Source organism: Aquarana catesbeiana, linkage group LG06, assembly GCF_042186555.1.
Source record: "Aquarana catesbeiana isolate 2022-GZ linkage group LG06, ASM4218655v1, whole genome shotgun sequence".
NCBI lineage: Eukaryota > Metazoa > Chordata > Amphibia > Anura > Ranidae > Aquarana > Aquarana catesbeiana.
Genome location: NC_133329.1, coordinates 56,092,533 through 56,116,499, shown reverse-complemented (window position 1 = coordinate 56,116,499; position 23,967 = coordinate 56,092,533). Strand labels below are relative to the sequence as shown.

Genomic DNA, 23,967 nt, shown 5'->3' with positions numbered 1-23,967 from the left:
AGTGGGTGTGGTAACAAGGTGGGCATGTGATAAGTGTATCAAATCATAACTGAAATAATCAAACAATGAGTGACAACAAAAAAATATAATGATAAGTAGAATATATAAAGTGAGTATGTGTAACTAGGTAAGGCTGGGAAAGGCACTCAGGTAATTAATAATAAGGCACACATACTTCCTTAATCAACCAACCTTATACCCAGCCTCAATTCCTAATTGTATCAACGTATGAATTTAAGTTGCACAATTTTGTATTTTGATTAGTTACAGGCACTTATGCACATACTAGCCACTATTATAATGTTACATTGTTACATAGTAGGTGAGGTCGAAAAAAGACACGTCCAACCTATGTGCAATGTGAATAAATATCTATGAAATATCTTTGTTTTAAAATATTTATTTGATCATTTGCACGTTTTGGATATACTTCACTCTGGGAGATTAATTTTAGTGAATAACATTTCACTTTGGCACATGGATCATTTGTTTTTTTATAATTTGTGAAATATCCTTTATTTATTGATTAAGTATACTTCCATCACTCTAATGCCCCGTACACACGGTCGGACTTTGTTCGGACATTCCGACAACAAAATCCTAGGATTTTTTCCGACGGATGTTGGCTCAAACTTGTCTTGCATACACACAGTCACACAAAGTTGTTGGAAAATCCGATCGTTCTAAACGCGGTGACGTAAAACACGTACGTCGGGACTATAAACAGGGCAGTGGCCAATAGCTTTCATCTCTTTATTTATTCTGAGCATGCCTGGCACTTTGTCCGTCGGATTTGTGTACACACGATCGGAATTTCCGACAACAGATTTTGTTGTCGGAAAATTTTATATCCTGCTCTCAAACTTTGTGTGTCGGAAAATCCGATGGAAAATGTGTGATGGAGCCCACACACGGTCAGAATTTCCAACAACAAGGTCCTATCACACATTTTCCATCGGAAAATCCGACCGTGTGTACGGGGCATAACAGCGCAGCACCAACAGTACATCACATTCCCATTTAGTAATAGCTACTTAACAAGCTTCTTTAGACACAGCGGAACACAGAAAAATATTTCAAAGCTTTAATATTTCATTATAAGGGAATGCTGGAAAGGTAGAAAGTAAAAAAAAAAGCCAAGAGTCTGGCTGGCTGGTTGGTTTGGTTGGCTCTCCTCAGTTCTTGAGGTCACTTGGAGCCATCTTTACAGTAGTAGCAGCCGGGTTGGCTGCCCCAGTGGAAGCCGATGCTGGTCAGGACTGAGGTAGTATATCGCCCGCTAATGTAGCGTAGTACAGTCCCCTCGAACAGTGGAAAATCGTTGAAGCTTGTGCCTGATGGTTGCCCAAATTTAAATATTCTTCCACGGCTTGTCACGAAGACCAGCTCATTTACATAGGATGCAACTTTCCCTGATACCTGAGTGATGTTTTCACCACGGTACAGCAGGACCTCAAAAAGAGTACCGGAGGAGCTTCCGTAATAAGGTGCCCAGATACCACCATATTGGAGCTGGATCCTGGAGAAAAACGATATAAAGAGATCAGAAGAAAGACTAAGCAGTATTATAATTTTTCCAATGCCGCGTACACACGGGCGGACTTTTCGATGGACTAGGTCCGGTGCACTTTGACGGACTTTACGACGGACTTTACGACGGACTTTATGAATGAACGGACTTGCCTACACACGATCAACCAAAGTCCGACGGATTCGTACGTGATGACGTACGACCGGACTAAAATAAGGAAGTTCACAGCCAGTAGCCAATAGCTGCCCTAGTGTTGGGTTTTTGTCCGTCGGACTAGCATACAGACGAGCGGACTTTTTGACCGCACTCGAGTCCGTCGGAAAGATTTGAAACATGTTTCATTTCTAGGTCCGTCGAACTTTTGGGGAAAAAAAGTCCACTGGAGCCCACACACGATCGAAGTATCCAACGGAGTCTGGTCTGCCGGATCAAGTCTGCCGTAAAGTCCGCTCGTGTGTACGCCGCATAAGGGTTGTGATGTAAGGCTGAAATCAGAGCCTTCTGTGTTAAAGCGGTGTTCCAGCCTTTTTTTTTTTTTTCAGCAACTACAAAAACACTATAGCTGCTGACTTTTAAGGGCACTTACCTGTCCAGTGAGCCCGTGATGTCGGCCCCCTGAGGCCGATCCGTCCATCGGATCGGCTGCCGGCGCCGCCATCCAAAATAAGGGAAACAGGCAGTGGAGCCTTGCGGCTTCACTGCCCGTTTCCTAATGCACATGCGCGAGTCGCACGGCGCTTTGTGAATGGCCCTGTCGTCTTCTGGGACACACACATGTCCCAGAAGACAACGGGGCAGCTCGCCGAAGAGGAGGAAGTAACCAAACAGAATAGGCAGATTAGGAAGACTGCCTAGCAACAGGCATTTCTGGTAAGTAAAAAAAATAGTTTTTTTTCAAATGTTTTTTTATAGATTTTTTGGGAGAATGTTAATGTAATTTTTTATTTTAGGGTGGACCTCCGCTTTAAGTCCATGCATGCTCAGTAATGTGTCTTACAAGTATGTCACTCACAGAGATCACAGTACTCCCCCTGACAATGCCTTCATCTGCTTTTCTCTCCAGGAGGTTGGCGCCATTTTTGTACAAGCATTATCCAGGGTCACTATCTACTTCCTGGAGATGATGGCCAGTGATGGCTGCTCCATTAGGGCCGCAGGGGGCGCCACCCCATAATCCATGCGCCAGGGCCCTAATCTACATGCAGGGCACTGGATACATGGATTTCAAAGTGTTTTTTTTTTTAAGCACACGATTAGAGCCTGAGGCTCTAACTGGCTTCAAAAAAGTTGTGCGACATTAGCAAATTAATATTCGCTAACGTTTTACTGCTTCTCCTCCCGGCAAATCAAGAAGCAGGTCCTGAGACCCGATTGACCGGGAGTCTTCCAGCCAATTGGGTCTCAGGACCCACTTACTGCTGTGCAATGGCCCAGGCTCTTCCCTCGGTAAGCTGGAGCGCGGAGCAGCATCAGTCTCCTAAGGTAAGGCCACTGATCGCTGACGTCCGTCTCCCGCGCGTGTGGGGGGGGGGGCAGGTTTGTTTGCCGCCTCCACCCAAAATATTGAGCACCAGCCACCACTGATGCTGGCTCAGAGAGGACACAATCATGTTAATCCTGGTGAATGTGCAGTTCTTGGCTGTGTTCACAAATGTCTCATACAGATCACCCCCTGCTGTAATTTCTCACCTTGTCGCTTGCTACAAAGTTACAATGTTGCAGTATGATCACTGGGAGAGAGGAGACTGAGGAAATGCTACCTCCTGCCTGCAATACACTAATGACCTCAGCTGAGCCTAGGCAATTTACGTTACAGATTTGTACATGAAATGTGCCGAAGATGTTGATGTGATAGAAAAGAGATAGTGTGAGGTCCTTACCCAAGTACATGGCTGGGGTTCTCCCTGACGCGAATGCCTGTTATTTGCCCGTTCAGTTGATCCGAAGAGTAGGAGAAGATAGTACCTCCACCAGCTCCAAACTCCCCAGTGTAGGAAGAGAGCCGCGACTGAACTACAAGGGTGAAAAAAATGGAGAGCGGTCAGACAGGAAGGTGTCTCCTACTGGAAATGTGTATATTGCATGTGAGCATCCATATAGTGTACAGAGAGATTGCTGTGAAAGCAACTTAAAATAGGCACGTCTTAACAAAATGAGTGTGGTTTTAATCAAATATGTTGAGATTTGAGGTTGGAGCTTTAGGGGATATGTAAACAATTAAAACTAAGCACATCATGAAAAGATGCATAAGGAAAGGTGACCTGCTAGAATCGGTCCACCAATTCTAGTGTTTGGTGGTTGCTGGAGAGTAAAACACTTGATAGTTTCCTCGGGGGACTTAGCTGGTGACTTCCTGGCTCTGTACCCTTACCATGCTCATTATGAGGGGTTCCCACCATCCCTGCAATAAGTCCCCATGCTTACACACCTGCTGTGCCCATTATGAGAGGTTTCCACCATCCCTGTGATGAGGCCCCAGGTCTGTACACCTGCTGTGCTTATTATGGGGATTCTCACCATCCCTACTGGATTTTTGGTTAATTTCTATAATGTGGAGAGCGGCTATTTCATTCAAATAGGGACAGGTGAGTATGAGACTAAGAAGGGGAGAGGGCTCCCTTACCAAGGGTCCAGCTACATTTTCAAACAAATAAAGTGGATGGTGGCTCTATCTCCTGGTTAACATTAGAAGTCCTCTGATTTAATTTGTTGCTTGGGTTGACACTTTAATTTATTTTCGATTGATTTCAATTAAATAATTTATGAATTATTATTATTTTCCTCTATCCCTGGGTTCCGTGGGAGGTGGAAGGGGAACTTGTTTGCTTTGGTTCTTCTGGGTACACCATCTGGATGGAGTTTGTACATTGTTTATTTGTAATTAGCCCCTTACAAATATTTCTGCTTCCTCCCACAATCCAAACACCCCTTAGTAGAATAATTGGCACCTGACCACACTGATTCCAAACAGGGTGAATGGTTCTATGTACCTTTTGAAGCGATGGCTAATAATATGTCAGCACTAGATAAATAGTTGAAATAAATTATCGCCAATCATCATTAATCAATCATGAACATCAATCATCATCCACTAGTACAATAGAATTATAGGGTGCTGTAATAACTCATACTCACTTTTTGATGCTGCTGTGGAGCCCAGCAGGAAGCACACACACAGGATGGTCAGCATCTTGTCTTTTTTCAGTTATCACCTAGAAGTTATGTGTTATAGTAATACAAATTACTCTAAACCAAAACCATAATTCATACAATACAGACCTTCATTGGGACTACCACCTCTGACACCCCAAAGGCAGGATAGCACCTCCAGAGCCAGGGGCGGGCTAGCACTTCACCCCAGGGCTGAGTCCATGGCTAAACTGAGGGGACCAAGAAAGGATATTGGGCGCAAGTTACTTTTTGTCTTTTTAAAGTTTTATTTTAGAACAGTTAAGGAGGTCAGGGTTAAGGGTCCCAGATAACATAGCAGGCCAGTTACAGACTCTCCAGATCAGTGTCCAGCTTCACAGTGTCAAAACCTTTAAGCCGACCCGGCAACACTCTAAGCACATTTCCAAATTTCAGTGCGCCATCCAAGTGAGCCACCAGGCTCTTCTGAAAGGCCAGCCTTCATCCAGGATCTCTCCAGAAAGAGAGCTTCCCTGGGTCTCCTCCTTGGCGCAGCTTCCTTCTAAGCAGGCAGGACAGCCTCAGGACCACTTCAGCACACGTTAGGCCCCCAACACAGGTTATTGGGCCTAACAGCAGCGCTCCCACCAGCAGCACCACGCTAGGCCTCAGCCCAGGGGAAGAGAGCGAGCACATCGCCTGTCCCAACTATTTATATCCCCCACATTATGCACCGGTGGCATCAACCTCCTACTCAATTGGCTGAAGAAAACATAAATATTCATAACTTAGTTTTGTTTTTGAAATCTCGTACTGTGACCGGTGATAACAGTGACATCTACTGGTGACAGTGAGAAATCACAAGCTAACTTAAAGTGGAGGGCCACCCTAAAATAAAAAATAGCATGAAAAATCTTTAAAGAATAAAAAAAAAAAAATTTGAAAAAAAAATTTTTTTTTAAACTTACCTGAACCCTTGTTGCTAGGCAGTCTTCCTAATTTGCCTCTTCCTATTCCGCGGCGTGTCCTGCTCCTCGGTGAGCGGCCCCATTGCCTTCTGGTAACTATGTGTGTTCCCAGAAAACCACGGGGCCATTCACAGAGCGCCGCGCCGCTTGCGCGTGCGCAGTAGGAAACTGGCAGTGAAGCCGCAAAGCCTGTTTCCCTTAGTTAGGATGGCGGTGCCGGGACTCAAGAGCCGAGGGACGGGTCCGCCTCAGGCGGCCAACATCGTGGGCACCCAGGACAGGTAAGTCTACTTATTTAAAGTCAGCAGCGTTTGTTGCTGGCCGGAATCCCGCTTTAAGCTTGGGGTAAAACCAGGTGAAAAACTATACAATCAGTCTGAGCTACCTACAGCCCAGCCAAAAACTAAATTGATATAGTAGCCCCCTTGTAAAGACGTGAGAACCCCGACCAAACTGCAGCAGAGGCATGGTTTGTCTCAGGGAGATTCTGATGATGTCCCCAACTTAAATACAAAGCCAGTAGTCACGTGGACCTTTTCCTATAAATCCTTCCTCAACCATTGGAACCCCAGGGTTCCTCCACAGGTTTCTATGGATTCCTTGAGTAGTGAGCAGGGGTGGGTTAATCTTCTGCCTGAGATATATAGATATAGATCTATATAGATAGATCTATATCTATCTATATAGATCTATATCTATATATATATATATATATATATATATATATATATATATATATATATATATATATTTTTTTTTTTTTTTTTTTTTTTTTTTTTTTAGTTTAAACTAAACAATTAAACTAAAAAAAAAAAATCAAGAATATACAGTATATATACAGTATCTAACAAAAGTGAGTACACCCCTCACATTTTTGTAAATATTTTATTCTATCTTTTCATGTGACAACATTGAAGAAATGACACTTTGCTACAATGTAAAGTAGTGAGTGTACAGCTTGTATAACAGTGTAAATTTGCTGTCCCCTCAAAATAACTCAACACACAGCCATTAATGTCTAAACCGCTGGCAAGAAAAGTGAGTACACCCCTAAGTGAAAATGTCCAAATTGGGCTCAAAGTGTTAATATTTTGTGTGGTCACCATTATTTTCCAGCACTGCCTTAACCCTCTTGGGCATGGAGTTCACCAGAGCTTCACAGGTTGCCACTGGATTCCTCTTCCACTCCTCCATGATGACATCACGGAGCTGGTGGATGTTAGAGACCTTGCGCTCCTCCACCTTCCATTTGAGGATGCCCCACAGATGCTCAATAGGGTTTAGGTCTGGAGACATGCTTGGCCAATCCATCACCTTTAACCTCAGTTTCTTTAGCAAGGCAGTGGTTGTCTTGGAGGTGTGTTTGGGGTCGTTATCATGTTGGAATACTGGCCTGCGGCCCAGTCTCTGAAGGGAGGGGATCATGCTCTGCTTCAGTATGTCACAGTACATGTTGGCATTCATGGTTCCCTCAATGAACTGTAGCTCCCCAGTGTCAGTAGCACGCACGCAGCCCCAGACCATGACACCCCCACCACCATGCTTGACTGTAGGCAAGACACACTTGTCTTTGTACTCCTCACCTGGTTGCCGCCACACACGCTTGACACCATCTGAACCAAATAAGTTTATCTTGGTCTCATCAGACCACAGGACATGGTTCCAGTAATCCATGTCCTTAGTCTGCTTGTCTTCAGCAAACTGTTTGCAGGCTTTCTTGAGCATCATCTTTAGAAGAGGCTTCCTTCTGGGACGACAGCCATGCAGACCAATTTGATGCAGTGTGCGGCGTATGGTCTGAGCACTGACAGGCTGACCCCCCACCCCTTCAACCTCTGCAGCAATGCTGGCAGCACTCATACGCCTATTTCCCAAAGACAACCTCTGGATATGACACTAAGCACGTGCACTCAACTTTTTTGGTCGACCATGGCGAGGCCTGTTCTGAGTGGAACCTGTCCTGTTAAACCGCTGTATGGTCTTGGCCACTGTGCTGCAGCTCGGTTTCAGGGTCTTGGCAATCTTCTTATAGCCTAGGCTATCATTATGTAGAGCAACAATTCTTTTTTTCAGGTCCTCAGAGAGTTCGTTGCCATGAGGTGCCACGTTAAACTTCCAGTGACCAGTATGAGAGAGTGAGAGCGATAACACCAAATTTAACACACCTGCTCCCCATTCACTCCTGAGACCTTGTAACACTAACGAGTTACATGACACCAGGGAGGGAAAATGGCTAATTGGGCCCAATTTGGACATTTTCACTTAGGTGTACTCACTTTTGTTTCCAGCGGTTTAGACATTAATGGCTGTGTGTTGAGTTATTTTGAGGGGACAGTAAATTTACACTGTTATACAAGCTGTACACTCACTACTTTACATTGTAGCAAAGTGTCATTTCTTCAGTGTTGTCACATGAAAAGATAGAAGAAGATATTTACAAAAATGTGAGGGGTGTACTCACTTTTGTGAGATACTGTATATATACTGTATATACATATATATATATATATATATATATATATATATATATATATATATATATGCTATAACATATGCATATTATAAAACACTTAATTATTTAATAACTACATGAATTAACTATAAGAAATTCAGTTTTGAGATAATACCAAGTTTTGATTTGGATAATATAATATGCATTGCACATTGTATAGTTTGTTTTAGAGAAGAAATATTTATACCACTGATCTTAGCAAATACGTACATCTGCTTTTGAATGTATTTTCTATGTATATATACAGCCCGCTCGCATTTGGCGAATGAAAATTAGTGGAGGGCGAGTCGAGCTCCAAGAGGAAAAGGTAGAGCCTAAAGAGGAAGGGGTGTGATTTACAGATGACAGGTCTTAAACAGGAAGGGGTGTGGCCTTGACAGGAAGGGGTGGGGCATATTTAAATTAGGGGGTCACGAGTTTAGTCAGGCCTAGGGCAGCACAAAACCTAAATACACCACTGCCCGACAGTGCACTTTCCGTGCCAGGGTGACAATGCTGCTCCTGCATAGATGCAGTATGTGGGTGAGTGCTGTCACCCTCAGAATGGAAGTGCGATACTGGTAGGATCATTTTCGTGATGGTCAGAGATTGCAGATATGGTACAGGAGATGATCAGAGATTGCAGACGAACAACAGGAGATTGTCAGAGACTATTGATGTACTACAGGAAATGGTCAGAGACTGCAGACATACTACAGGAGATGATCAGAGACTGCAGACATGGTACAGGAGAGGGTCAGAGACTGCAGACATGGTACAGGAGAGGGTCAGAGACTGCAGACATGCTATAGGAGATGGTCAGATACCACAGACATACTACAGGATCTGGTCAGAGACTGCAGACATGATACAGGAGATGGTCAGAGACTGCAGACATGTTACAGGAGATGGTCAGAGACTGCAGACATGTTACAGGAGATGGTCAGAGACTGCAGATATACTACAGGATCTGGTCAGAGACTGCAGACATGATACAGGAGATGGTCAGAGATTGCAGACTTGGTACAGGAGATGGTCAGAGGCTGCAGACATGCAACAAGAGAGGGTGCTGCTGCTAGACATACACACCTTGCTAACCGATCCGTGGCTGCTACCCATCCCTGCCAGTCCCTTCACTGGCTTCCACTAGCCCAGCATATAAAATTCTAAATACTAACCACAATGTACAAAGCCATCTACAACACTGCCCCCAGCTACATCACCAACCTCATCTTGAGTTATTGCCTAAATTGTCACCTTCGCTTCTCCTAAGACATCTTACTCTCTAGCTCCCTTGTTACCTCCTCCCATGCTCACCTTCAGGACTTCTCCAGAACCTCTCCCATCCTCTGGAACTCCCTACCCAGGTATGCCAGGTTAGTTCCTACCCTGTCTGCCTTTTATAAGATCCTTAAAAACTCACTTATTCGGGGAAGTCTACCCAAACTCCACCTAAAATCTGTACTTTGGCCACCTCCATCCAGATCCTCCCCTGCAGCTATGACCTTTTGTACCACCTCCCCCTCCCTTTAGATTGTAAGCTCTGTGAGCAGGGCCCTCCTATTCCTTCTGTATTGAACAGTATTATAATTGTACTGCCCCCCTTTATATTGTAAAGCGCTGTGCAAACTGTTGGCCCTATATAAATCTGGTATATTAATTTAAAAAAAATAATAATGGTCAGGGACTGCAGACATAGTACAGGAGATGGTCAGAGACTACAGAGATGGTCAGAGACTGGGGAGATGCAACCAGGGATGTTAGAGACTACAGAAATGATGCAAAAGATGGTCAGAGACTGCAGGTATGCAACAAGATATGGTCAGTGACAGGGGACATGAAACATAAGATGGTTAAGAGCTACAAGAATGCAACTGGAGATGGTCAGAGACTGCAGAAATTGTACAGACAATGTTCAGACACTGCAGACATGATACAGGAGATGGTCAGACACTGCAGACATAATACAGGAGATGGTCAGATACTGCAGACATGATACAAGAGATTGTCAGACTGCAGACATGATACAAGAGATGGCCGGAGACTACAGACATGATGCAAGAAATGGTCAGAGATTGCAGACATTATACAGGAGATGGTCAGAGACTGCAGACATGCAACCAGAGATGGTTAGAGACTATAGACATGAAACAAAAGATGGCCAGAGGCTGCAGCAATGCAACAAGATATGGTCAGAGACAGGGGACATGCAACAGAAGATGGTTAACAGCTACAAGCAACTGGAGATGGTCAGAGACTGCAGAAGTACTACAGAAGATGTTCAGACAATGCAGACATGATACAGGAGATGGTCAGAGACTGCAGACAGGATACAAGAGATTGTCAGACTGCAGACATAATACAAGAGATGGCCGGAGACTACAGACATGATGCAAGGGATGGTTAGAGAATACAGACATAATACAAAAGATGGTCAGAGACTGCAGACATGATACAAGAGATGGCCGGAAACTACAGACATGATACAAGCGATGGTTGGAGACTACAGACATGGTACAAGAGATGGTCAGAGACTACAGACATGATACAAGAGATGATCAGAGACTACAGACATGATACAAGAGATGATCAGAGACTACAGACATGATACAAGAGATGGTCAGACTTGCAATGACAGATGGTCAAAAACTACAGGCATACAACAGGAGATGGTCAGAGACTGGAAGTACAGTACATGAGATGGTCAGAGACTGCAGACATGAAACAAAAGATGGTCAGAGACTGTGACATACGACAGGAGATGGTCAGAGACTGCAGACAAACAAGGGGAGATGATCAAAAAATGCAGGTAAGGAAAAACAGATGTCTGCAGGGGCTCCGAGGGCCAAATGTGCCCCCCAAAATACAGTTTGGGCACCAGGGGCTTACATGGTCTCAGAAATTTGTCGAGAATCCTAATATCGCTCTATTCATAGCAGAGAGCCTTGTGTCATATATGTACACCTATATATTAGAATAGCCCTGTCCCATGTATGTCTACATCGTCACTCACCTGTCCTCACCTGCCTGGTCACTGGATACACTTATCTCCCCTTCTCCCTATATATATAGTATATATAGTTATATCTAGCTGTGTGTGTATGTTAATCACACCTGCCTGCCATATGTTGTATGGCAATAATCCAAAAGAATTCAATGACATCATATGATAACCCAATGCCACAAAAACTCCTTGCGTAACACCCCCACCCCCGCGTTCCTCCTCAGTCTGATGTATTATGGGCATCTGAAAAGAATATAAAAGATAATTTATAACTTTTATTGATCCTCCTTTATTGCTATATTAACATATTCTTCTCTTCGCTTCCCTAATACTCTTTCCTATACCATATACAGTGATTGAATGCAACGTACTGCAACTCATGTGTATTGAGAAGGATGGATATAAAGATACCTTGTCAGTTGTAGTCAGGGGTAGATACTTAACATATACTATATCGGCACCAAAATATGTTGAGATTGATATATTAGGATATGGGTTTGTTTTGGTGTAAGACATTTTTGCCGCTAAAGTAAATCAGCATTATAATTATGCTTTAAAGAAGAATTCCAGGTATGGACCAATGTAACAGTGATCTCCATCTACTTATAGGTCCTCAGTCCAATCAAAGAATGCTATGCAATCATTCAGAGAATGCAAAGCCTTTTTTGAATGGCAACAAAAAACACATAAACTCCGCGCTTAGGACTAAAAAAGAAAAGAAGGTATGCAGCCTCCCCTAATAAACCCACGAGGGGGCTAGTGTGTATAAATAAATAAAGAATGGGGTGAATGGCGCTCCCTAATTGGGGGGGTATGTGAACTGTATGTGCAACACCAGTGCTACCAAAACCACTGTGATGATATACACATAATATAATAACCCCCTATAAACATATATCTATATCCAAACTAATCAATCAGTTAAAAATAAAAGTGATCAATTATGCCATCAATTATATAAAATGAAAAATGACACCAGCATGTAAACTGAAGTGATCTGCAGTACAAGGCATATGTGCAATACGTGTCACCCTAATAATAAAAATTGTAAAAATATATATATATATATGCAATAAAGAAGTGAAAAAGTTTGCAATACTCCAAAACATTGGTTAGCAAAAAAAAAAAAAGGATTTTGTTTCAAAAAGTTCCAAACAGTCTGGTGACTCTTGTGCTCAAGATTGACCGGTGACTTCTGTGCTCCCCCTATGGCTCACCACTCACCAGCTCGTTATACCCCTACAGGGGTGACAGGCAGTATGGAATATCATAGGCAGTCTTCATAGATGGTTTCCTGTAGTCCCTTTAGCAATAGCTCTTGCTTCCACTAACCCAGGACATCCGGATCGGTCAACTGTACACCACAGCCTCGTCCACCATATCCAGGAAAGGGATGTCCAGGGATGAGTCATTGCCTTGGGAGAACTGTTGGGAAAACTTTTGCAACGTTTTTGTTGATGGCAAGTAAAGTTTAACCCCCGATCCGGAACTTCATCTTGATTCATTCGGTGAAGAACGAGAGGGAGAGCATGCTGGTGAGAGAGACCACCCACTTTGACTGTATCAGACCATTCAAATGTAAAAAAATCCCAGGTGTAAGGATGAACAGTCAGCTGGACCTAATCTACAATTTCTAAGATATTTTGACACTCATTCAAGTAGCTTCCTCAGTTGTAATGATTGTTGGGAATATTCCCCGGCATTTCTAACCATTTCTATTGACACTTTGGGCCCAATTTGGACATTATTCACTAAGAGCCCTTTCACACTGAGGAGGTTTGCAAGCGTTATTGCGCTAAAAATACCGCCTGCAAACCGACCCAAAACAGCCGCTACTGTTTGTTCAGTGTGAAAGCCCGAGGGCTTTCACACTGAAGCGGTGCGCTGGCAGGAGAAGAAAAAAACTCCTGCAAGCCGCATCTTTGGAGCGGTGAAGGAGCGGTGTATTCACCGCTCCTTCACCGCTCCTGCCCATTGAAATCAATGGGGCAGCACGGCTATACCGCGGCAATAATGCGGCTACAGCCGCGCTATTCGAGTGGTTTTAACCCTTTTTCGTCCGCCAGCGGGGGTTAAAACCGCTCTGCTAGTGGCCGAATACCGCCGCAAAAACGACGGTAAAGCAGCGCTAAAAATAGCACGCTTTTACCGCTGACACCCCCACCGCCCCAGTGTGAAAGGGGCCTTAGGGGTGTACTCACTTTTGTTGCCAGCAGTTTAGACATTAATGGCTGTGTTGAGTTGTTTTTAGGGTACAGCAAATTTACACTGTTATACAAGCTGTGCACTCACTACTTTACATTGTAGACAAGTGTCATTTCTTCAGTGTTGTCACATGAAAAGATAGAAGAAAATATTTACAAAAATGTGAGGGGTGTACTCACTTTTGTGAGATACTGTAACTGCCAAGATATCTTATATACATCCAGCTCATTACACATGAGTCACAATATGTTGCATTCAATCACTGCCCTAATTCTAGGTTTAGATTAAGGATTGAGGGTTAAGTGGAGGTTTATGGATTAGATTGAGGGTTAGGGGTTAGGTTAAGGGATATGGGTTAGGTTCAGAGATAGGGTTTTTCCTTTTAAGGTTTTGGATTAGGTTAGGAGTCATAAATTAGGTTCAGTGTTATAAATTAGGTTTAGTATAAGGGGTTAGGTTTAGGTTTATGGTTATGGATTATACTGAAGGTAGTGGGCAGTGGACTAAAATGAGGATTACAGGTTAGACTGAGGCTTTGGACTAGATTGAAACATCATGGATTAGGTTGAGGACAATGGGTTAAATTGATATTTATGTATTAGGGTGAGGGTTATGGATTAGGTTTAGGGTTGGGGTTAAGTTAATGGTTATGGATAAGGATGAATGTAATGGGATATGTTAAATGTAATGGATTTGGTTAAGGGTTAGGTGGTTTAACTGGAAGTCTATGGATTCATTTTCAGCATTAGGGAATATATTTAGTGTTAGGTTTATGGTTATGGATTAGGTTAAGAGTGCTTTGCTAGGGGAATACCACTCACCCACCCCCAAAAATGTTAGTGTTGAGTGATGCTGGTCCTTAAGGTACACACTGACTTCTTGACCTGTTGCTTCATGAAATAACCAAAGCATATGTCATATGTGTTGCATCTCCCAGCTGTCAACTACCTATAACACGAGGTGTGCCAGGTTTGTCACCCTCTCAGGTTGGCGTAGTCACATGAACGCAGAGCTATCACATAAGAACAGATATGTTACCTTATCTGGGAGTTCCCCAGTTTATCTGATATGTGTTTGAAAGGATTAGTTATAATTACAGCTGTAAAAAAACACCTACTGATAAAGATGGCCATAAAATTATCATTACAAAATATAATGGTTTATTTGATGTATTGCATTATAAAACAAGGCAGAGGTTACTTTTACTCCAGTGTGAAAGCCCGAGGGCTTTCACACTGGAGCGGTGCGCTTGCAGGATGGTAAAAAAAGTCCTGCTAGCAGCATCTTTGCAGTGCTGTAGGAGCGGTGTATATACCGGTCCTAAAGCGCCCCTGCCCATTGAAAACAATGGGGCAGTGTCGGCAAACCGCCGCTGCAGCGGCGCTTTTGTGGGCGGTCTTAACCCTTTTTCAGCCGCTAACAGGGGTTAAAACCGCCCCCGCTAGCGGCCGCATAGCACCACTAAGATGACGGCAAAGCCGCGCTAAAAATAGTGCCGATTTACCGCCGACGCCTGCCCGCCCCAGTCTGAAAGTAGCCTTAATCTTAACCCCTTCCCGCCGACCGAACGCATATATGCGTCCTCGGCTTTCCGGGGTTATACCGGGATGATGCCCGCAGCTGCAGGCATCATCCCGGTACCGTTGTTTTCAGCGGGCGATCGGCTACCCGAATATAACAACCGATGCGGCTAAAAGCCGCTCGGTTGTTATACCGGAGGAGCGGGAGGGGACATCCCCCCCCTCCCGCCGCCTCCCGCCGCTGTTACCGGGCCTCCCGTGCGATCGGGAGGCCCGGTGTCCGGTCCGCTGCCTTCGGCGGCTGGGGGCGGACTGGAACGAAGCTGCGAGCGGCTTCGTTCCAGCCTTCTTCTTGTAAATGCGGAAGCGACGTCATGACGTCACTTCCCGTTTACTCGGCTGCCAATGGCGCCGAATTTAAAAAAGTACACAGTATTCAGAATCGCCGTTTTCGGCGATCTGAATACTTTGAAGTGTAAAGGAGGGATGGGGGGTCTTTTAGACCCCCCATCCCTCCATAAAGAGTACCTGTCACCACATATTACTGTCACAAGGGATGTTTACATTGCTTGTGACAGCAATAAAAGTAAAAAAAAAAAAAAAAAATTTTAAACACAATTTATAAAGTACAAAAATAAATAAATTAAATAAAAAAAAAAAAAAAAAAAATTTTTTTAAAGTGCCCCTGTCCCCGCGAGCTCGCGCAGCGAAGAAAACGCATACGGAAGTCGCGCCCGCATATGTAAACGGTGTTCAAACCACACATGTGAGGTATCGCCACGATCGTCAGAGCGAGAGCAATAATTCTAGCCCTAGACCTCCTCTGTAGCTCAAACCTGGTAACCGTAAAATTTTTTTAAAGCGTCGCCTATGGAAATTCAAAGGTACCGTAGTTCGTCGCCATTCCACGAGTGCGTGCAATTATAAAGGGTGACATGTTTGGTATCTATTTACTCGGCATAACATCATCTTTCACATTATACAAAAAAATTGGGGTAACTTTACTGTTTGGATTTTTTAAAATTCATGAAAGTGTCACTTTTCCAAAAATTTGCGTTTAAAACACCGCTGCACAAATACCGTGTGATAAAAAATATTGCAACAATCGTCATTTTATTCTCTAGATTCTTTGCTAAAAAAATATATATAATGTTTGGGGGTTCTAAGTAATTTTCTAGCAAAAAATATGGATTTTAACTTGTAAACACCAAATTTCAAAAATAGGCTTAGTCATGAAAGGGTTATTAATAGCCTTCCCCTCTTCATATCCTGTAATTAACTCTTTGTTGACAGTTATAGTTTCCTCTATCATGAAGCCCTGCGCTATTTTTTTTTTTGCTATTGTCTTTATAGGCTAATTTACCTAATTAAAACTACCTGCTGCTGGACAATTTTCCCACTGCTTTACCATTGGTGTCTTCTTAAAGGGTTACTAAACCCTCTTTTTTGTTATTTTTTTAAATAACAAACACGTCATACTTACCACCACTGTGCAGTTGGTTTTGCACAGATGGCCCCCAATCCTTCTTTTCTGGGGTCCCTCAGCGGCGCTGGTGGCTCCTCCTCTTCTCAAGTGCCCCACCATAGAAGCGCTCTCCTTTGGGGCACCCATGCGGGCGTACTCCCAAGTCCTGCTGCAGGCGTGCTCCCAAGTCGAGACAGCAGGACTTGGCCCCACCCCTGGGGCCCGCGTCATTGGATTTGATTGACAGCAGGGGAGAGCCAATGGTTGTGCTGCTATCAATCTATTCAATCAGGACACGAGACACCAGCCGGAGCTGGTGTGCTCGTTCACATTGCGTAAATTATGGCGCTCAGGTAAGTAAAAGGGGGGGCTCGGGGTGCTGCTGCATGACAGGAGATTTTCTCACCTTAATGCATTCTACGCATTAAGGTGCAAAACCTTGGGGGTTTACAACCCTTTAAGGGCGACGTACAGTCAAGGCTCAGTTGGCTGTACTTCTCCTGTGAATCACAGAAGTGCAGTTCGTTCTGCACTCCTGTGACCTGTTTTTGGCCAACATCGGGCTGAAGATCGCTGTCAGCTGACATCGCAGAGCTGGTCCAGGCTGGGGAAAGATCATGACCATGTGGTAAGGATCAGGGGCGTAACTAGAAATCACAGGGCCCCATAGCAAAATGTTGTATGGGCCCCCCCCCCCACAAAAAAATGGTGGGGCTTAATTTAAATAGTGGGCATGGCTTAAAGGGCGTGGCTCAAAGGGGGTGTGGTTCGAGTCTGAGCTGAATGAGGGATGGAGGAAGGAAGGAAGGAAAGAAAGAAGGAAAGAAGGAAAGAAAGAAAGGAGAGAGAAGGGATGGAGGGACAACAGGCTCAGATCCTACACCACAATAGCAATATATGTATTCCAGAAAGTTTAACAATCTACAGATAAAGATACTCCAAACACCTGGTGTTAGCGCTTCAATCATCCTCATCAGCCCAATGCAGAGTAACCAGTGCCCAATGTGGCCTACCTGTTCCCAATGCATTGTGGCCTGCCCGTGCCCAATACAGCCTCACCTGTGCCCAATACTGCCTCACCTTTGCCCACTTGTGCCCAATGCAGTGTGGCCTGTGCCCAATGCAGCATTGTCAAGTGCCCAATACAGCCTCACCTGTGCCCAATGCAGTGTGGCCTGTGCCCAATGCAGCATGTCCAGTGCCCAATGCAGCGTGTTCAGTGCCCAATGCAGCGTGACCTGTGCCCAAAGCAGCGTGTCCAGTGCCCAATGCAGCATGACCTGCCTGTGCCCAGTGCAGTGTGTCCAGTGCCCAATGCAGCCTCACCTGTGCCTAATGCGGCCTGCCAGTTCCCAATGCAGCGTGGCCTGCGCATGCCCAATACAGCCTCACCTGTGCCCAATGCAGCATGACCCGTGCCCAATACAGCCTCTCCTGTGCCCACCTGTGCCCAATGCAGCCTCACCTGTGCCCAATACTGCCTCACCTGTGCCCAATGCAGCGTGACCTGTGCCCAATGCAGCGTGACCTGTGCCCAATACAGCCTCACCTGTGCCCACCTGTGCCCAATGCAGCCTCACCTGTGCCCAATACTGCCTCACCTGTGCCCAATGCAGCCTTGCCTGTGCCCACCTGTGCCCAATGCAGCGTGACCCGTGCACAATGCAGCCTCACCTGTGCAGAGGAAGAGGCGAGCCAGTGGCGGAACTACCAGGGAGGATGAGGAATGCATACTGCAGCCCTCAAATGGCTGTTGGCGAGGAGAGGAAGAGGTAAGCTGTCCGTTTGAGCAGAGAGCTGTAATAGCTTTCATTTGAATTTCCTGTGTTCCCGGGGCTCACTGTCACATAATCCGAACTCTTGGCCCGGGGCCTTTGATGATGTCACATGTCCCGCATTGGACCGCTGTTCTGTCTATCAAAGGCGCCGGGCCAAGAGGTGGGGCTATGTGACAGTGAACCCCGGGAACACAGGAAATTCTAATGAAAGCTATTACAGCGGACTATCTCGCTCTCTGCTCGTAGACAGCTTGCCTCTTCCTCTCCTCACTTCCCCTGGCTGGGGAACCGTGCGAACAGTGCTCGCCCCCCGAAGTATGCATTCCTCATCCTCCCCATGGGCCCCTCTCGGCTGCGAGCCCCATAGCGCCCGCATGGGTCGCTATGGCGGTAGTTCCTCCACTGGTCAGCATCCACCCAGGTGCCTGGACCGGCACCTGGCTCAGCCTCTCAGCGAGCGCTGTGGGCGGGCAGAGCAGACAGCAGTGACTGCCATCCCCCAACTCTCTGCTCGCTGCAATCAGTGGTGTTTGATCGTTCAGTATTAAGTCTAATGCTGGCCATACATTATACGAAAAATCATTTTCGAAACACATTTTCGAAACACGTTTTCGAAAAACGAACATTCGACCGTGACCGCAAACGATCGTGCCATCATGTAATGACCGATAAATTGTTCAGTGGACAATAAATAAATAATTTTTTGTTCGTTTTTTTACATATACCTAGTGCAGACAGTTCGGATGGGAAACACATTAACCTTGCAATTTATCGTACGTTCGGCAGAAATTTTCCAAACTTCCCGTTCGTTTTTTTTTCACAAAAACGTCACAAACTATTATCGATTTGTGCCCATTAACTTGCCGAAAAACGAACGAAGTGTCTATATGAATGATTTTTCGGCCGATTTTTCGTATAGTGTATGGCCAGCATTAGACCGGGCGGGGGGACAGATGCAGCATCAGACTGATACTGCATTCACCTAAGTATGATTCTTAAAGCGGACCTTCAGTAATATTTTCAACTTTTCATCTATTAAATTTTCTGCCCTTGTTGTTGTTTTAACTTTGGATAGTAAAACATTTTTTTTCTGCCAGTAAATACCTTATACAGCCCACTTCCTGTTTCTTGTCTGGTAAAAAGCCTAGGCTTCTGATATCATGCACAGCTCTCTCTCTTTCTCTGAGAGTTTGCCAGGAAAGGAGGGGTGATGAGTCATAAGAGGGCCAATGAGAGCTGCAGAGCTAGAGGTGTGGCTCTGTATGTCTGTGTAAATCCAGGAAGTGAACAGGCAGCAGCGTCAACTGCCCATAGTTAATATGGTTGCAGCCAGACTCAGTGGAGGGAGATTTCTGCAGCATATTTGGCAACTACAGAATCACAGTATATATAAAATAATATGCAAAGTGGTTGGAGGGAAGCTTCAGAATGGCAAAGATATTTTTATTACAAATTATGTGAGCAGTTCCTCTTTAACCACTTCAATACCTTTCACCCCTTGCTGCCCAGGCCAATTTTCAGCTTTCAGCGCTGTCACACTTTAAATGACAATTGAGTGGCCATGCTACACTGTACCCATATTTAATTTTTATATTTTTTTCCCACAAACAGAGCTTTCTTTTGGTGGTATTTAATAACCACTGAGTTGAAAAAGACCAAAATTAAAAAAAAAAAAAAAAAAGTTTCTCTCTAAATATGTGTAGCACCCTCTACCAATAGGTAGGTGCTAGCATAGGATTTTTGCTAGGAGAACTGCCAGTACAGGTAAATTTAGGCAGGCCTATGCTGCAAGCTGGGCCTGCTTGTTTTGATCTGGGGGCAGAGAGTGGTTAGTGTAGCAGTGGGTGTGACCACCTGTGCTTCAGTGCTGAGGCGCCTCCTCTGCTTCCAGGTAGAATGTTCTGGAAGAGGGGCAGGGCCTAGAACTGGAGTGGCAGGCAGCTCATGTGGGAGCCCTGACCAATCCCCAACTGGAATTGGCAGGGAGCGGGCCTCCTTTATAAGCTGAGGTAACAGGCCACTGGGGGGAGAAGTGGAGAATGGAGTTGTAGACAGCAGCAGGGGGGGGTGCGCCGATTGCAGGAGGAGGCCCGGTGAGAACTGTGAGGGAACTTCACCTTTACACAGTCATTGGTGAAGTCTTCATCATTACATGGTCCGGTTTAAGTTCTCCATCATGGACTCAGGGCAGAGAGAGGTCAGTGAGTGTTACCATCGATGTGGAGACATGCCAGGGAAGTCCGTGAGGGAACTTCACCTTTACACGGTCATTGGTGAAGTCTTCATCATTACACGGTCCGGTTTAAGTTCTCCATCATGGACCTCGGGGCAGAGAGAGGTCGGTGAGTGTTACCACAGTGGAGGGCTGGATGTGGAGACATGCCAGGAAGTCTGTGAGGGAACGTCACCTTTACATGGTCATTGGTGAAGACCTCATCATTGAGGAGAGGACTGTGGGGAATAGTGCCAAATCGATGCGGCCCGAGGGTGCAGGGTTTGCAAGCTGGGCTGGCTGGGAACACTAGTCCACCGTTCAACACATGCTATTAAACTACTAGGCCTCCGGCGAGAGGTACTGCAGGCCTTTGGCCTAGTAGCAGGAACTAATCAGAGTCAGCATTAGAGACTATTCAGAGTGGGATCTTTTGCACATAGAAGAGGATGTGACAAGAAATGAATGGGCCTCAGTATAAGTTTTGTGCAGGAGGGAAGGATCTCTGGGAACTTCAACCTTACACGGTCATGGGTGAAGTCCTCGTCTTTACACGATAATTGATGAGGAAGTCCTGGGAGCAATAGTCTGCAGGAGTTACGCAGAGGAGGAGCAATAATCTGCATGGTGATGCAGGGAAGAGACTGTAGCTGTTATACATGCACATCATTCCTTCAGGCTCAAACTAAGTTCTAATCTATAAATATGATGGCAAAGTATTTGATCTATGGGCATCCCAAAACAACACAACAACAAAACAACAACAAAACAAAGCAAATTACTGTTCATTGTCTCAGATGTGATATATGGACGTCGGGCAGCAGGGTGATATGGTGGATGTTTGTTAATAGTGGCAACTACACCGCTACATACGTTTTCTTCTTCACTGACGGGCACTGATGAGGAGGCACTAATATGCAGCACTGATAGGCAGCACTGAAGGTCACTGATAGGTGGCACTGATATGCAGCCTTAATGAGTACTGATAGGTGGCACTGATAGGTGGCAATGATGAGCACTGCTAGGTGGCACTGATGGGCACTGATAGGTGGCAATGATGGGTGGCACTGATAGGCAGCCGCTGAACACTCCAAGCGTCACCCACGCTACCTGCTGGGTCCCTGGCTTGGCTCTCAGCTAACCCACTGAATCCTCTTCAAGTGTCACCCACGCTCACCCGCTGGGTCCCTGACTTGAACGCTGAAGCTTTCCCAACTTGTTCACCATCCCTGGTTAGTGAAAAAGGCTGCTCTGGTACTTCTTCAGACTTCACAAACCTAGCCTCTGATAGCAGAAGTAGTTGTCCCTTACTGGCGACGGTGTCCCCTTTATCTCTGACCTCTGATTCTCACTTGCTTCTGGTAATAGGAGTGGTCATCCCATGTGGCAACTGCTTCTCCTTGACCTCTGGCAACACTCGGTTCACCGTCCGGCTGAACCTCTGCAACGATCAGGATCCCCTCCGGCTGAGCCTCTACACGCGTAGTTAGGCCTCAGGCTTGGGCCTAACCTTCAGCTGTTGCTTCACATACACATAGCTCCCAACTGTCCCTGATTTGGGGGGACTGTCCCTGATTTGGAGCAAAGTCCCTCTGTCCCTCTTTCCTCCTCATTTGACCCTCATTTTGGTCTGATCCATATAGTTGTGTATAAAATGCTCTTTTTATCTTTCAGAAAGTGTTTCCCAGTGCTAAACCTTTCATCCAAATTCTAAATTGCTGCATTTGTACATTTTAAAAGCCAATATAAAGGAATAGTAGTGGTAAAATAAAGCTCTTGTGGATTTAATTAACCTTTTTTTTTGGTTAGTTCTCCTTTAAGGGGGTCAGGCAGGGGGCGTGTCCTATTCCTACATATGTTTATTTAGTAGGTGTCCCTCATTTCCAACTCAAAATGTTGGGAGGTATGCATACAGCCCCAGGCCTCAGCCTGGGGCTAAAAGAACACTGATCACCTGACTCATTCCCCTTAAATAGACTATCCCAGCATGCCAAGTAGCCACTCTGATTGGCTGAGAAATTATGTCTATTCACAGCCTGAACTCTCTGCGGATTTGTCATTCTAATGTCATTCTAATGCCAAAGGCAGAAGTGCTACCTATTGACAGAAGAGAGAAATGCACCAAATTCAGGCTTAGGGCACAAAGTCAGTGGATACAACTACCAATTAGATGCAATTAGCCAGGCTAGTTATACCTAGCATAACTAAATTTGTTAGCAACCCTGCCTAATACCAGGGTGCTACAATATATTTTTTTGAAAGCAGAGACCATGAAGAATAAAATACCGGCTTAAGCCACGTACACACGACCGGCTTCGTCGTTGGAATAAACTCCGAAGGTTTCTCCGACGGAATTCCATTTAAGCGATCTTGCCTACACACGGTCAAGCCAAAGTCCGACCGTCCAGAACGCGGTGACGTACAACACGTACGACGGGATTAGAAAAAGGAAGTTCAATAGCCAGTAGCCAAAAGCTTCCGTCTCGTACTTGCTTCAGAGCATGCGTCGTTTTTGGTCCGTCGGAGCAGCATACAGACGAGTGGTTTTCCTGATACGAATTGGTTCCGTCGGAAATATTTGGAACATGTCCCATTTCTAGGTCCATCAGAATTTTCAACAAAAAAAAAGTCAGATGAGGCATACACATGATCGGAATAGACGATGAAAAGCCTCCGTTGGACTCTTTCTGTTGGACAACCAGAGTGTATCTGGTTGTAGGTCAAATTATGATTCAGGTATGTTAGTTCTATGTAAAGTACGATTTGGATCCAATACTCAACTGGATTGGGGCCATGTTATCATATTTGTGTTGCGCTTATGCATGCATTTATTTTCCACTAGCGTGTTGACAGTGAATTGTATTCCCATCCCACTGTTTAACTCAGTAGGAAAGATTGCCTCATTTATGTACATTGGGCTTTTTAGACACAATGATTATTTGGACTAAACAACTGTAAATAACTGTAGGTCATGGTAGACAGACAGCATATAATGTAATGTGAAGAGAATTTGTTCTCTGCTTTGGGATTAAGCAGCTAACTCTTTGCTGCTGGCTCTCAATCCTGGCTGTTAGTTACTAACAGAGTGGTTCCTGTGGTAATACAAAAGAAGCGTCACTCCCATAACGATACCAGCCAGCCTCTTACGACTCTGGAGGAGCTTTGTACGGAAACTGGAATTGTACTACACACATTCTCCACTACCTACAAATTGCTAATTACTCCTCCTGTGGAATACCAACCTCCAGGCCTGCTTAGATGGGAAAGGCAACTCAACTGTTATTTCACTGACAACAAATTCTCACATTTACACACAAATCTTCCATCTGCACCAAAATTCAGGGAACCAACTACAGAATCCTATCAAGATGGTACAGAACCCCCGGCCCTATTACATAAGTTTTTCCCTACAACACCTGACCTCTGCTGGCGCTGCCAGAGAGAGCGAGGAACCCTGATACACATTTTCTGGTCATGCCCCAAGATCGAGGACTTTTGGAAAGTAGTTGGCCAGACAATACAAAAATTTACAGACCGCATAATTCCAGATAATCCCGCATTCTTCCTCCTCCATGCGAATGACATCCCTGAACGCATATATAAAAAATCAGTGATACGTCATCTTCTTGACGCAGCTAATACCTGGATTCCACTCTGTTGGAAA

The 23,967-nt window shown here is 45.0% G+C and overlaps 1 protein-coding gene and 1 long non-coding RNA gene across 2 annotated transcripts in view; one reads left to right on the top strand and one right to left on the bottom strand.

The window, feature by feature from the left end:
- The window catches only part of LOC141147578 (uncharacterized), a 108,772-nt gene that overhangs the window by 82,691 nt on the left and 2,114 nt on the right, over window positions 1-23,967 (top strand). The gene's annotated exons all lie outside the window — the stretch shown is intronic.
- On the bottom strand, window positions 419-11,180 carry LOC141147576 (zymogen granule membrane protein 16-like). Its single transcript, XM_073634801.1, has 4 exons — window positions 11,133-11,180; window positions 4,667-4,743; window positions 3,412-3,544; window positions 419-1,519 (listed from the first exon to the last, which is right to left on the bottom strand). Exons 2-4 carry the CDS (start codon window positions 4,719-4,721, stop codon window positions 1,189-1,191), a joined length of 519 nt encoding a protein of 172 aa, XP_073490902.1. The 5' UTR covers window positions 4,722-4,743; window positions 11,133-11,180; the 3' UTR covers window positions 419-1,188.

What these genes read in the sequence shown, in the direction of transcription:
- LOC141147576 (XM_073634801.1), bottom strand. Translation starts at nt 4,721, where the DNA reads ATGCTGACCATCCTGTGTGTGTGCTTCCTGCTGGGCTCCACAGCAGCA. An exon ending in CTCCACAGCAGCATCAAAAA is followed by an intron (nt 3,545 to 4,666) that starts GTGAGTATGAGT and finishes TCACCCTTGTAG; the next exon opens with TTCAGTCGCGGCTCTCTTCC. An exon ending in AACCCCAGCCATGTACTTGG is followed by an intron (nt 1,520 to 3,411) that starts GTAAGGACCTCA and finishes GTTTTTCTCCAG; the next exon opens with GATCCAGCTCCAATATGGTG.